The sequence below is a fragment of the Octopus sinensis genome, unplaced genomic scaffold, assembly GCF_006345805.1.
Source record: "Octopus sinensis unplaced genomic scaffold, ASM634580v1 Contig16917, whole genome shotgun sequence".
In the NCBI taxonomy this organism is placed as follows: Eukaryota; Metazoa; Mollusca; class Cephalopoda; order Octopoda; family Octopodidae; genus Octopus; species Octopus sinensis.
This window is the reverse complement of record NW_021834674.1, coordinates 60,361-72,644: the sequence shown is the minus strand read 5'-3', so window position 1 is coordinate 72,644 and position 12,284 is coordinate 60,361. Positions and strand designations below refer to the sequence as shown.

Here is a 12,284-nt window from a genome sequence, read left to right as displayed (position 1 = left end):
TTGGAATTCGCATCATCAGTTTGGAACCCCTATCTTGCACAGAACATTGACCTCCTGGAATCTGTCCAGAGACGTGCAACCAAACGCATACCCTCCATCAGACACCTACCATATTCTGAGCGCCTTGATTCCCTGGGCATGGATTCACTGAAGCTCCGGCGTTTGGCGACGGACTTGGTAAACACCCACAAAGTTATCAACCACCTCACCAACAACAACACTGAACACGTTTTTGATCTCCATGTGTCTAACACACGTGGACATGCCTACAAAGTCAGAAAACAATACAGCTCCCATGACTTTCGGAAACATTTTTTCACGCTCAGAGTTGCTGAAGCATGGAATAAACTGCCTGCGTCAGTTGTTGACTGCCATGACACTGCATCTTTTAAGGCCCTCATGCTTTCCGAAATCCGCCGAAACTACACCTGATTATATATACACTTTAGATGAGTTGTAGTGCACCTGAGCACTGTACACAATTATTATTATTATTATTATTATTATAAATAACGTGAAGTGAATGATAAAATTCGAAATTGTGTGATAATATCGAAACACGAAGGAGAATATTGAAATAAGAAATGGAGGAGGATGCAAAATATAAAATAAAGGAATAATATATTCATATTTCACACAGAACTACACTTATATATGAACATACACATATACTTCAGCTAAAAATATTTGATGCAAACATGTAAACTCACAAACGTTACCATTTCTAATACAAATTCATATCAAAATCATTGAAATTTGTGGAACAAAACTGAGTTATTGAGATGCGAATTGATACAAAGCAACTACAATAAAGGAACATTATATTTTTCCTATTATTTCATTTTCTCTCTCAAATTCTCTCTCTTTCTTTCACATTGTCTCGCTCTCTCCTATTCTCTTTGTATCTTCCTAAATCGTGTTCATTCTACAAATTCGAATTGATTTTGTTTGGCGCAGTCTGAAATTTTATACATTTGTGAGCTTATATATCAGCATCAATTATTACTTTCGGAAAATAGTATCAAGAAACTGAACGAACTTACAATTGTTTTAAATTTGAAAGCCCCGTAAATGCACCTTCATTGATGGTTGGAATGCTGTTGGAACCAAGATATCTATAGCAGTAAAGAAAGAGTAAAATAGATTATATGGAAAATATTTGTGATACAACATCAAACACTGTGACTTCAGAATGAAAGGAAGAAAAAGAAGAAAGATAACGAAGAAGAAAAGGAAGAAGAAGAAGGAAGAGGAGGAGGCGAAGAAGAATTAGAAGAAGAAAGGAGAAGAGGTAGAAGAAAAAGAAGAGCAAGAAGGAATAGGAGGAAAAAGGAGGAGGAGGCTGATAAAAGGGAAGAAGATGTAGGAGAAAAAGTAAAAGAAGAAGAAGGAGGGGGAGGAGGAGGAGGAAGAGAATAACAAGAAGAAGAAGATAAGAATAAGAAAGACGAGGAAGAGGAGGAGGAGAAGTAGATGAAGAAGTAGAAAGAAGAAAGGAGAAGAAGAAGAAGGAGAAGAAGAAGGAGAAGAAAAGGAGAAGAAGAAGAAGAAGAAGAAGACGAAAAAGAAGGAGGATGAGGAGGGGGAGGGGAAGAAGAAGAATTGCAAGAAGAAGGAAGGGAAGTACAAGAAGAAGAAGACGTAGAAGAATTTGAAGCATGAAAAAGAAGAAGAAGAAGAAGAAGGAGGAGGAGGAGGAGGAGAAGGAGAAAGAGAATAACAAAAACAGAAGTTAAGAAGGAGAAGGAGGAGGAGGAGAAGATGTAGAAGAAGAAGAAGAAGAAGAAGGAAGAGGAGGAAAAAGGAGGAGGAGTAGGAGTATGAAGGGGGAGAATAAGTAGGAGAAGATGAAAAAGAAGAAGAAGATGAAGGAGGAGGAGGAGGAGGATGAAAATAACAAAAAGAAGAATATAAGAAGAAGAAAGAGGGGTAGGAGGAGAAGTAGATAAAGAAGTAGAAAGAAAAAGAAGAATATAAGAAGAAAAAAAAGAAATACAAGAATGAGAAGAAGAAAAGAAAAAGAAGGAGGAGGAGGAAAAGAAGAAGAAGAATTAGAAGAAGAAGCAGAAGAAGAAGAAAAGGAGCAGGAGTGGAAGGGAGGAGGAGAATTACAAGAAGAAAAATGAGGAAGAGGGGCGGAGAGGATTGGGTAGAAAAAAAGAAGATGAAAAAAAGAAGTAGAAGAGGAAGAGGAAAAAGGAGGAGGAAGGGGATGATAGGGAAAAAGTAGGTGTAGAAGAAAAAGAATAAGAATAAGAATAAGAAGAAGGAGGAGGAGGAGGAAGGGTTGATGAAGAAGTTGAAAGTAGAAGAAGAAGAAGAAGAAGAAGAAGAAGAACTAGAAGAAGAATAAGAAGAAGAAGACGGAGAAGAAAAAGAAGAAAAAAGAAAAAGGAGCAGGAGAGGAGGGGAGAAAGAATTACAAGAAGAAATAGGAGGAGGAGGGGCGGAGTGGAGGGGGAAGAGAATTTAAAGAAGAAAATGAAGAATAATAATAAGAAAAAATTAGAAGAGGAGGGAGGAGGAGGGACCAGGAGGAGGAGGAGGACCAGGAGGAGGAGGAGAACAAGGAGGAGGAGGAGGACCAGGAGGAGGAGGAGGACCAGGAGGAGGAGGTGGAGGAGGTGAAATAGAAGAAAAAGAAAAGAAGAGAAGTAGAAGAAGAAGAAGTAGATGAAGTAGAAGTGGAAGAAAGAAAAGAAGAAGAAGAAGAGAAAAGAGGAAGGAGGCAGAAGACGAAATGACAAAAAGATGATGAAAAAGGCAGAGAAGGAAAAGTAGAATAAGAAAAAGAACAAAAAGAAGAAGAAGAAGAAGAAGAAGAAGAAGACGAAGAAGAAGACACATTGAAAATCATGGTGTTTAAGATGAAATTGAAAATATTTTCGAAATATCAGGAAATAATTCAAGGATAGAATGAAAAATATTGGGCGAAAAGACACGGCAGAAAAATCAGGGAATATACGGAATCAGAAATCAACATATTCAAATGCACTCATACGCATTCTTATATTCATAGTATCAACGACGGAATGCGGTATGCACACTCACATCACACATATTCCCACTCACCCTTGTGGAAATATGGTGAGAGAGATTATTTATTTCATATCGCTTCATTGTCACAAGAATATTAGAAAACACACGCTTACAAGAAATATATCAGCAGTTTAATTGTATCAGGCCAAATATTCCAGCTTACAAGTACAGTAAGTATTTCAAGTTTACAGATAGAATGTATGTGACCATATTATTCGAATATATATTTTCCGCTTCCACTTCAGTTGCTCTATTACATAAATAACGTGAAGTGAATGACAAAATTCGAAGTTGAATGATAATATCGAAACACGAAGGAGAATATTGAAATAAGAAATGGAGGAGGATGTAAAATATAAAATAAAGGAATGATATAGTCACATTTCACACAGAACTACACTTATATATGAACATACACATATACTTCAGCTAAAAATATTTGATGCAAACATGTAAACTCACAAACGTTACCATTTCTAATACAAATTCATATCAAAATCATTGAAATTTGGGGAACAAAAATGAGTTATTGAGATGCGAATTGAAACAAAGCAACTACAATAAAGGAACATTATATTTTTCCCATTATTTCACTTTCTCTCTCAAATTCTCTCTCTTTCTTTCACATTGTCTCGCTCTCTCATATTCTCTTTGTATATTCCTAAATCGTGTTCATTCTACAAATTTGAATTAAATTTGTTTAGTTCAGTCTGAAATATTATACAATTGTGAGCTTATATATCAGCATCAATTATTACTTTCGGAAAATAGTATCAAGAAAGTGAACGAACTTACAAGTATTTTAAATTTGAAAGCCCCGTGAATGTACCTTCTTTGATGGTTGAAAACTTGTTCTCGAACAGAGATCTATAGCAGTAAAGAAAGAGTAAAATAGATTATATGGAAAATATTTGTGATACAACATCAAACACTGTGACTTGAGAATGAAAGGAAGAAAAAGAAGAAAGATAACGAAGAAGAAAAGGAAGAAGAAGAAGGAAGAGGAGGAGGTGAAGAAGAATTAGAAGAAGAAAGAAAGGAGAAGAGGTAGAAGAAAAAGAAGAGCAAGAAGGAATAGGAGGAAAAAGGAGGAGGAGGCTGATAAAAGGGAAGAAGAAGTAGGAGAAAAAGTAAAAGAAGGAGAAGGAGGGGGAGGAGGAGGAGGAAGAGAATAACAAAAAGAAGAAGATAAGAATAAGAAAGACGAGGAAGAGGAGGAGGAGAAGTAGATGAAGAAGTATATAGAAGAAAGGAGAAGAAGAAGAAGAAGGAGAAGAAGAAGGAGAAGAAGAAGAAGAAGACGAAAAAGAAGGAGGATGAGGAGGGGAAGGGGAAGAAGAAGAATTGCAAGAAGAAGGAAGGGAAGAACAAAAGAAGAAGACGTAGAATAAGTTGAATCAGGAAAAAAGAAGAAGATGAAGAAGAAGAAGAAGGAGGTATAGGAGGAGGAGATAGAGAAAGAGAATAACAAAAACAGAAGTTAAGAAGGAGAAGGAGGAGGAGGAGAAGATTAGAAGAAGAAAAGAGAAGAAGGAAGAGAGGAGGAAAGTAGGATGGAATAGTAGAGTAGATAAGAAGGGGAGAATAATTAGAAGATGAAAAAGAATAAGAAGATGAGGAGGAGGAGGAGGAGAATAACAAAAAGAAGAATATCAGAAGAAAAGTGGTAGGAGGAGAAGTAGATGTAGAAGTAGAAGAGAAGAAGAATATAAGAAGAAAAAAGAAATGAAGAATGAGAAGAAGAAAAGAAAAGGAGGAGAGGAAAAGAAGAAAAGAATTAGAAGAGAAGCAGAAGAAGAAGAAAAGGAGCAGGAGTGGAAGGGAGGAGGAGAATTAGAAGAAGAAAGAGGAGGAGGAGGGGCGGAGAGGATTGGGTAGAAAAAAAGAAGATGAAAAAAAGAAGTAGAAAAGGAAGAGAAAAAGGAGGAGGAAGATGATGATAGGGAAAAACTAGGTGTAGAAGAAAAAGAATAAGAATAAGAATAAGAAGGAGGAGGTGGAGGAGGAAGGGTAGATGAAGAAGTTGAAAGTAGAAGAAGAAGAGGGAAGAAGAAGAAGACGAAGACGAAGAAGAAAAAGAAGAAAGAAGAAAAAGGAGCAGGAGAAGAGGGGGAGGAAGAGAATTACAAGAAGAAATAGGAGGAGGAGGGGCGGAGTGGAGGGGGAAGAGAATTTAAAGAAGAAAATGAAGAATAATAATAAGAAAAATATTAGAAGAGGAAGGAGGAGGAGGACCAGGAGGAGGAGGAGGACCAGGAGGAGGAGGAGGACCAGGAGGAGGAGGAGAAGGAGGTGAAATAGAAAAAAAAGAAAAGAAGAGAAGAAGAAGAAGATGAAGTAGATGAAGTAGAAGTGGAAGAAAGAAAAGAAGAAGAAGAAGAAGAAGAAGAAGAGAGGAGGCAGAAGACGAAATGACAAAAAGATGAAAAAGGCAGAGAAGGAGAAGTAGAATAAGAAAAAGAACAAAAAGAAGAAGAAGGAGAAGAAGAAGAAGAAGAAGAAGAAGAAGAAGAAGAAGAAGAAGAAGAAGAGAAGAAGAAGAAGAAGACGAAGAAGAAGACGAAGAAGAAGACACATTGAAAATCATGGTGTTTAAGATGAAACTGAAAATATTTTCGAAATATCAGGAAATAATTCAAGGATAGAATGAAAAATTTTGGGCGAAAAGACATGGCAGAAAAATCAGGGAATATACGGAAACAGAAATCAACATATTCAAATGCACTCATACACATTCTTATATTCATAGTATCAACGACGGAATGCGGTATGCACACTCACATCACACATATTCCCACTCACCCTTGTGGAAATATGGTGAGAGAGATTATTTATTTCATATCGCTTCATTGTCACAAGAATATTAGAAAACACACGCTTACAAGAAATATATCAGCAGTTTAATTGTATCACGCCAAATATTCCAGCTTACAAGTACAGTAAGTATTTCAGGTTTACAGATAGAATGTATGTGACTATATTATTCGAATATATATTTTCCGCTTCCACTTCAATTGCTCTATTACATAAATAACGTGAAGTGAATGACAAAATTCGATTTTGAATGATAATATCGAAACACGAAGGAGAATATTGAAATAAGAAATGGAGGAGGATGTAAAATATAAAATAAAGAAATAATATAGTCACATTTCACACAGAACTACACTTATATATGAACATACACATATACTTCAGCTAAAAATATTTGATGCAAACATGTAAACTAACAAACGTTACCATTTCTAATACAAATTCATATCAAAATCATTGAAATTTGGGGAACAAAAATGAGTTATTGAGATGCGAATTGAAACAAAGCAACTACAATAAAGGAACATTATATTTTTCCTATTATTTCACTTTCTACCTCAATTTCTCTCTCTTTCTCTCTTTGTGTCTCGCTTACTTACTCCCTCTTTGTATCTTCCTAAATCGTGTTCATTCTACAAATTCGAATTCATTTTGTTTGATGAAGTCTGAAATTTTATACAATTGTGAGCTTATATATCAGCATCAATTATTACTTTCGGAAAATAGTATCAAGAAACTGAACGAACTTACAAGTAGTTTAAATTTGAAATCCCCGTGAATGCTCCTTCTTTGATGGTTGAAATGTTGTTCCTTCCCAGATTTCTATAGCAGTAAAGAAAGAGTAAAATAGATTATATGGAAAATATTTGTGATACAACATCAAACACTGTGACTTCAGAATGAAAGGAAGAAAAAGAAGAAAGATAACGAAGAAGAAAAAGAAGAAGAAGAAGGAAGAGGAGGAGGCGAAGAAGAATTAGAAGAAGAAAGAAGAGGTAGAAGAAAAAGAAGAGCAAGAAGGAATAGGAGGAAAAAGGAGAAGGAGGCTGATAAAAGGGAAGAAGATGTAGGAGAAAAAGTAAAAGAAGAAGAATGAAGGGGAGGAGTATGAGGAAGAGAATAACAAGAAGAAGAAGATAAGAATAAGAAAGACGAGGAAGAGGAGGAGGAGAAGTAGGTGAAGAAGTAGAAAGAAGAAAGGAGAAGACGAAGAAGGAGAAGGGAAGAAGAAGAAGAAGAAGAAGAAGACGAAAAAGAAGGAGGATGAGGAGGGGGAGGGGAAGAAGAAGAATTGCAAGAAGAAGGAAGGGAAGAACAAGAAGAAGAAGACGTAGAATAAGTTGAAGCAGGAAAAAGAAGAAGATGAAGGAGAAGAAGGAGAGGAGGAGGAGGAGTAGAAGGAGAAAGAGAATAACAAAAACAGAAGTTAAGAAGGAGAAGGAGGAGGAGGAGAAGATGTAGAAGAAGAAGAAGAAGGAAGAGGAGGAAAAAGGAGGAGGAGTAGGAGTATGAAGGGGGAGAATAAGTAGGAGAAGATGAAAAAGAAGAAGAAGATGAAGGAGGAGGAGGAGGAGGAGGAGAATAACAAAAAGAAGAATATAAGAAGAAGAAAGAGGGGTAGGAGAGAATAGAAGTAGAAGAAGAAGAGAAGAAGAATATAAGAAAAAAAAAAGAAATAGAAGAATGAGAAGTAGAAAAGAAAAAGAAGGCGGAGGAGGTAAAGAAGAAGAAGAATTAGAAGAAGAAGCAGAAGAAGAAGAAAAGGAGCAGGAATGGAAGGGAGGAGGAGAATTAGAAGAAGAAAGAGGAGGAGGAGGGGCGGAGAGGATTGGGTAGAAAAAAAGAAGATGAAAAAAAGAAGTAGAAGGAAGAGGAAAAAGGAGGAGGAAGATGATGATAGGGAAAAAGTAGGTGTAGAAGAAAAGATAATAATAAGAATAAAAGAAGGAGAGGAGGAGGAAGGGTAGATGAAGAAGTTGAAAGTAGAAAAGAAGAATAAGAAAAGAAGAAGAGAAGAAAGAAAGAAGGGAAAAAAAAAGGAGCAGGAGAGGAGGGGGAGGAAGAGAATTACAAGAAAAATAAGATAGGAGGGGCGGAGTGGAGGGGGAAGAGAATTTAAAGAGAAAATGAAATAAAAAAGAAAATAAGAAAAAATAGAAGAGGAGAGAAGACCAGGAGGAGGAGGAGGACCAGGAGGAGGAGGACCAGGAGGAGGAGGAAGACCAGGAGGAGGAGGAGGAGGAGGTTAAATAGAAGAAAAAGAAAAGAAGAGAAGAAGAAGAAGATGAAGTAGATGAAGTAGAAGTGGAAGAAAGAAAAGAAGAAGAAGAAGAAGTAGGATGAGGAGGCAGAAGACGAATGACAAAAGATGATGAAAAGGCAGAGAAGAGAAGTAGAATAAGAAAAGAACAAAGAAGAAGAAGGAGAAGAATAAGAATAAGAATAAGAATAAGAAGAAGAAAAGAAGAAGAAGAAGAAAAAGAAGAAGAAGAAGACGAAAAGAAGAAAACCATTGAAAATCATGGTGTTTAAGATGAAACTGAAAATATTTTCGAAATATCAGAAATAATTCAAGGATAGAAAGAAAAATTTTGGGCGAAAAGACATGGCAGAAAAATCAGGAATATACGGAATCAGAAATCAACATATTCAAATGCACTCATACACATTCTTATATTCTATATTCATAGTACGACGGAATGCGGCTATGCACACTCACATCACACATATTCCCACTCACCCTTGTGGAAATATGGTGAGAGAGATTATTTATTTCATATCGCTTCATTGTCACAAGAATATTAGAAAACACACGCTTACAAGAAATATATCAGCATTTTAATTGTATCAGGCCAAATATTCCAGCTTACAAGTACAGTAAGTATTTCAGGTTTACAGATAGAACGTATGTGACTATATTATTCGAATATATATTTTCCGCTTCCACTTCAATTGCTCTATTACATAAATAACGTGAAGTGAATGACAAAATTCGATTTTGAATGATAATATCGAAACACGAAGGAGAATATTGAAATAAGAAATGGAGGAGGATGTAAAATATAAAATAAAGGAATGATATAGTCACATTTCACACAGAACTACACTTATATATGAACATACACATATACTTCAGCTTAAAATATTTGATGCAAACATGTAAACTCACAAAGGTTACCATTTCTAATACAAATTCATATCAAAATCATTGAAATTTGTGGAACAAAACTGAGTTATTGAGATGCGAATTGAAACAAAGCAACTACAATAAAGGAACATTATATTTTTCCTATTATTTCATTTTCTCTCTCAAATTCTCTCTCTTTCTTTCACATTGTCTCAATCTCTCCTATTCTCTTTTTATCTCCCTAAATCGTGTTCATTCTACAAATTCGAATTGATTTTGTTTGGCGCAGTCTGAAATTTTATACATTTGTGAGCTTATATATCAGCATCAATTATTACTTTCGGAAAATAGTATCAAGAAACCGAAGGAACTTACAATTCTTTTAAATTTGAAAGCCCCGTAAATGCACCTTCTTTGATGGTTGAAATCTTGTTCTTGAACAGAGATCTATAGCAGTAAAGAAAGAGTAAAATAGATTATATGGAAAATATTTGTGAGAAAACACCAGAAACTGTGACTTCAGAATGAAAGGAAGAAAAAGAAGAAAGATAACGAAGAAGAAGAAAAACATGAAGAAGAAGAAGAAAGAGGAGGAGAAGGCGAAGAGGAAGAAAAGAAGAAGAAGAATAATTAGAAGAAGAAGAATGGAGAAGAAGAAAAAGAAGAGGAAGAAAAAGAAGAAGAATAAGGATTAGGAGGAAAAGGAGGAGGAGGAGGATAAAAGGGAGGAAGAACTAGGATAAGAAGAAAAAGAAGAAGAAGGAGAAGGAGAAGGAGGAGAATAATAAAAAGAAGAAGATAAGAAGAAGAAATAGGAAGTGGAAGAGGAGAAGTAGATGAAGAAGAAGAAAAAGAAAAAGAAGGAGGATGAGGAGGTAGAGGGGAAGAAGAAGAATTGCAACAAGAAGAAGAAGAAGTAGGAGGAGGAGGAGAAGAACAATAAGAAGAAGCAGAAGGAGAAGAAGGAGAAGAAAAGAAGAAAAAGGTGGAAGAGGACGAAAAAGGAGGAGGAGAATGAAAGTGAAGAATAAGAAGTAGAAGAAAAAGAAGAAGAAATGAAAGAGGAGGAGGAGAAGGAGAATAACAAAAAGAAGAAGATAAGAAGAAGAAAAATGTAGGAGGAGAAGTACATAAAGAAGTAGAAAAAGAAAAAAAAGAAAGTAGACGAAAGAGAAGAAGAATAAGAAGGAGGAAAACGAGGAGGAGAAGTAGAAGAAGAAGAAGAAGAATTAGAAGAACTAGAAAAACAAGGGGAAAAAAAGGAATAGAAGTAGAAGGAAGGGGAAAAAGGAGGAGGAGGATAAAGTGGTAGAAGTAGGAGTAGAAGAAAAACAAGAAGAGGAGGAAGAAGAAGAAGCAGAAGAAGAAGAAGAAAAAATTAATAAGAAGGAGGACGAGGAGGAGAGGTAGAAGACGAAGGAAGAGAATAAGAATAAGAATAAGAAGAAGAAAGAGAAGGAGCAGCAGGCGAGAGGACGAAGAATAAGAGGATAAAGAAGAAAGAGAAGGAGAAGAAGAAGAAGAAGTTTAAGATGAAGAAGAAGAAGAAGAAGAAGGAGAAAAAGAAGAAGAAAAAGAAATAGAACAAAATATATTGAAAAGAGAGAAGAAGAAAAAGAAAATGAAGGAGGACGAGGAGAAGAAGAAGAAGGAGAGAAAAGGAGCAGGAGGGGAGGGGGAGGAGGAGAATTACAAGAAGAAAAAGGAGGAGGAGGGGTGGAGAGGAGGTGGAAGAGAAATAAATAAAGAAAATAAAGAAGAACAAGAAGAACAAGAAGAAGAAAAACAATTAGAAGAGGAAGAAGGAGGAGGAGGACGAGGAGGAGGGGGAGAAGAAGTAGAAGGAGAAGAAAAGAAGAAAAAGAAGAAGAAGAAGAAGGAGAATAATAATAATAATAAGAAGAAGAAGATGAAGAAAAAGAAAGGAGGAGTAAGACGAGGAGGAGTAGAAGAAAAAGAAGAAAAAGGTGGAGGAGAAGAAGGAGAAGATGTAGAAGAATAATAATAAGAAGAAGAAGGAGGAGAAAAAGAAGGAGAAGAAGAGGAAGGTGAAAAAGGAACAGGATGGGAAGGGGGAGGGGGATAAGAATTACAAGAAGAAAAAGGTGGGGGAGGGGAAGAAGAGGAGGAGGAAGAGAATTACAAGAAGAAAATGAAGGAGAAGTGGAAGAGAAAAGAAGATTAGAAGAAATGAAGAAGAAGAAGATAAAGAAGAAGAAAAAGAAGAAGAAGAAGAAGAAGGAGAAGAAGAAGAAAAAGAAAAAAAAGAAGAAGAAGAAGAGAAAAGAAAAAGAAGTAGAAGAAGGAGAAGAAGAAGAAATTAATCTAACGACAATGCGGATAAATAACTGCCAGTCGTTGTCATGTCCAGACACATTCAAAGAGATATATCATGAATAGAGTCCAGTAGTTGATTCGTCGATATATTAAGGAAATGCGAAAAAATGTCATCGTTCAGAAGATATATGAAGCAGGAAGAAACGTTGCTTAGTTTCACATCGTATGTAATTGCGACGAAATATTGAATAATGTTCATTATGTAAAGAAGGAATTTATATGGTAATATGACGAATAAGGGAAGAAGAAGAAGGAAGAAGAAGAAGAAGAAGAAGAAATAGAAGAAGAAGAAGAAGAAAAATAGAAGAAGAAGAAGGAAACAAGAAGAGGAAGTAGAGGAGAAGAAAAAGAAGAAGAAGGAGTGGAAGTAGAAGTAGAAGAATAAGAACAAGAAAGAGAAGAAGAAAAGAAGAAAAAGAAGATGAAGAAGGAGAAATAGAAGAAGAAGAACAAGAAAGAAACAAGAAGAGGAAGTAGAGGAGGAGAAAAAGAAGAAGAAGAAGGAGAAGAAGAAGAAGTAGAAGAAGAAGAAGAAGAAGTAGAAGGAGACGAAGAAGAAGAAGAAGAAGAAGAAGAAGAAGAAGAAGATGAAGAAGGAGAAAAAGAAGAAAAAGAAGAAGAAGAAGAAGAAGAAGAAGAAAAAGAAGAAGAAGAACAAGAAGAAGAAGAACAACAACAACAAAGACTACAACAAATATAACAAAACATTTATTTCGGTGGAAGTATGTATAAATAACCACACGGTACCACAGAATCAACAGAACAACGTGAAACAATATAGTAGCTAAAACTTATTATAGGAAAATAATAGAAGAGAGGAAGAGGAAAGAGATTAAGGAGAAGTAGAATCCGAAGAAGAAGTGGTGAAGGGGGAAGGGGAAAAGGAGAAGACAAGGAAGAAGAGGGGAAGAAGCAGTAGAAAAAGGAGGAGTTGGAGGAGGAGGGGAGGAAAAGAAGAAGGATGAGG

General features: G+C 35.8%; 1 protein-coding gene across 8 annotated transcripts in view; it reads right to left on the bottom strand.

Annotated features, from left to right (window-relative positions):
* Positions 1-1,029: 1,029 nt before the first annotated feature.
* The window catches only part of LOC115230957 (leucine-rich repeat-containing protein 4C), a 49,637-nt gene continuing 38,382 nt past the window's right edge, over positions 1,030-12,284 (bottom strand). For 4 of the 8 annotated variants that reach the window (XM_029801061.2, XM_036499882.1, XM_029801062.2 and 1 more), the window contains 4 exons: positions 9,356-9,427; positions 6,604-6,675; positions 3,835-3,906; positions 1,033-1,115 (listed from right to left, as the gene is read on the bottom strand). In XM_029801061.2, coding sequence (XP_029656921.1) covers positions 1,040-1,115; positions 3,835-3,906; positions 6,604-6,675; positions 9,356-9,427 — 292 coding nt within the window. In that variant the 3' untranslated portion in view covers positions 1,033-1,039. Of the gene's footprint in view, positions 1,116-3,834; positions 3,907-6,590; positions 6,676-9,355; positions 9,428-12,284 lie in introns of all 8 variants that reach the window. The other 4 variants (XR_004997603.1, XM_036499881.1, XM_036499884.1 and 1 more) reach the window with 4 other exon arrangements.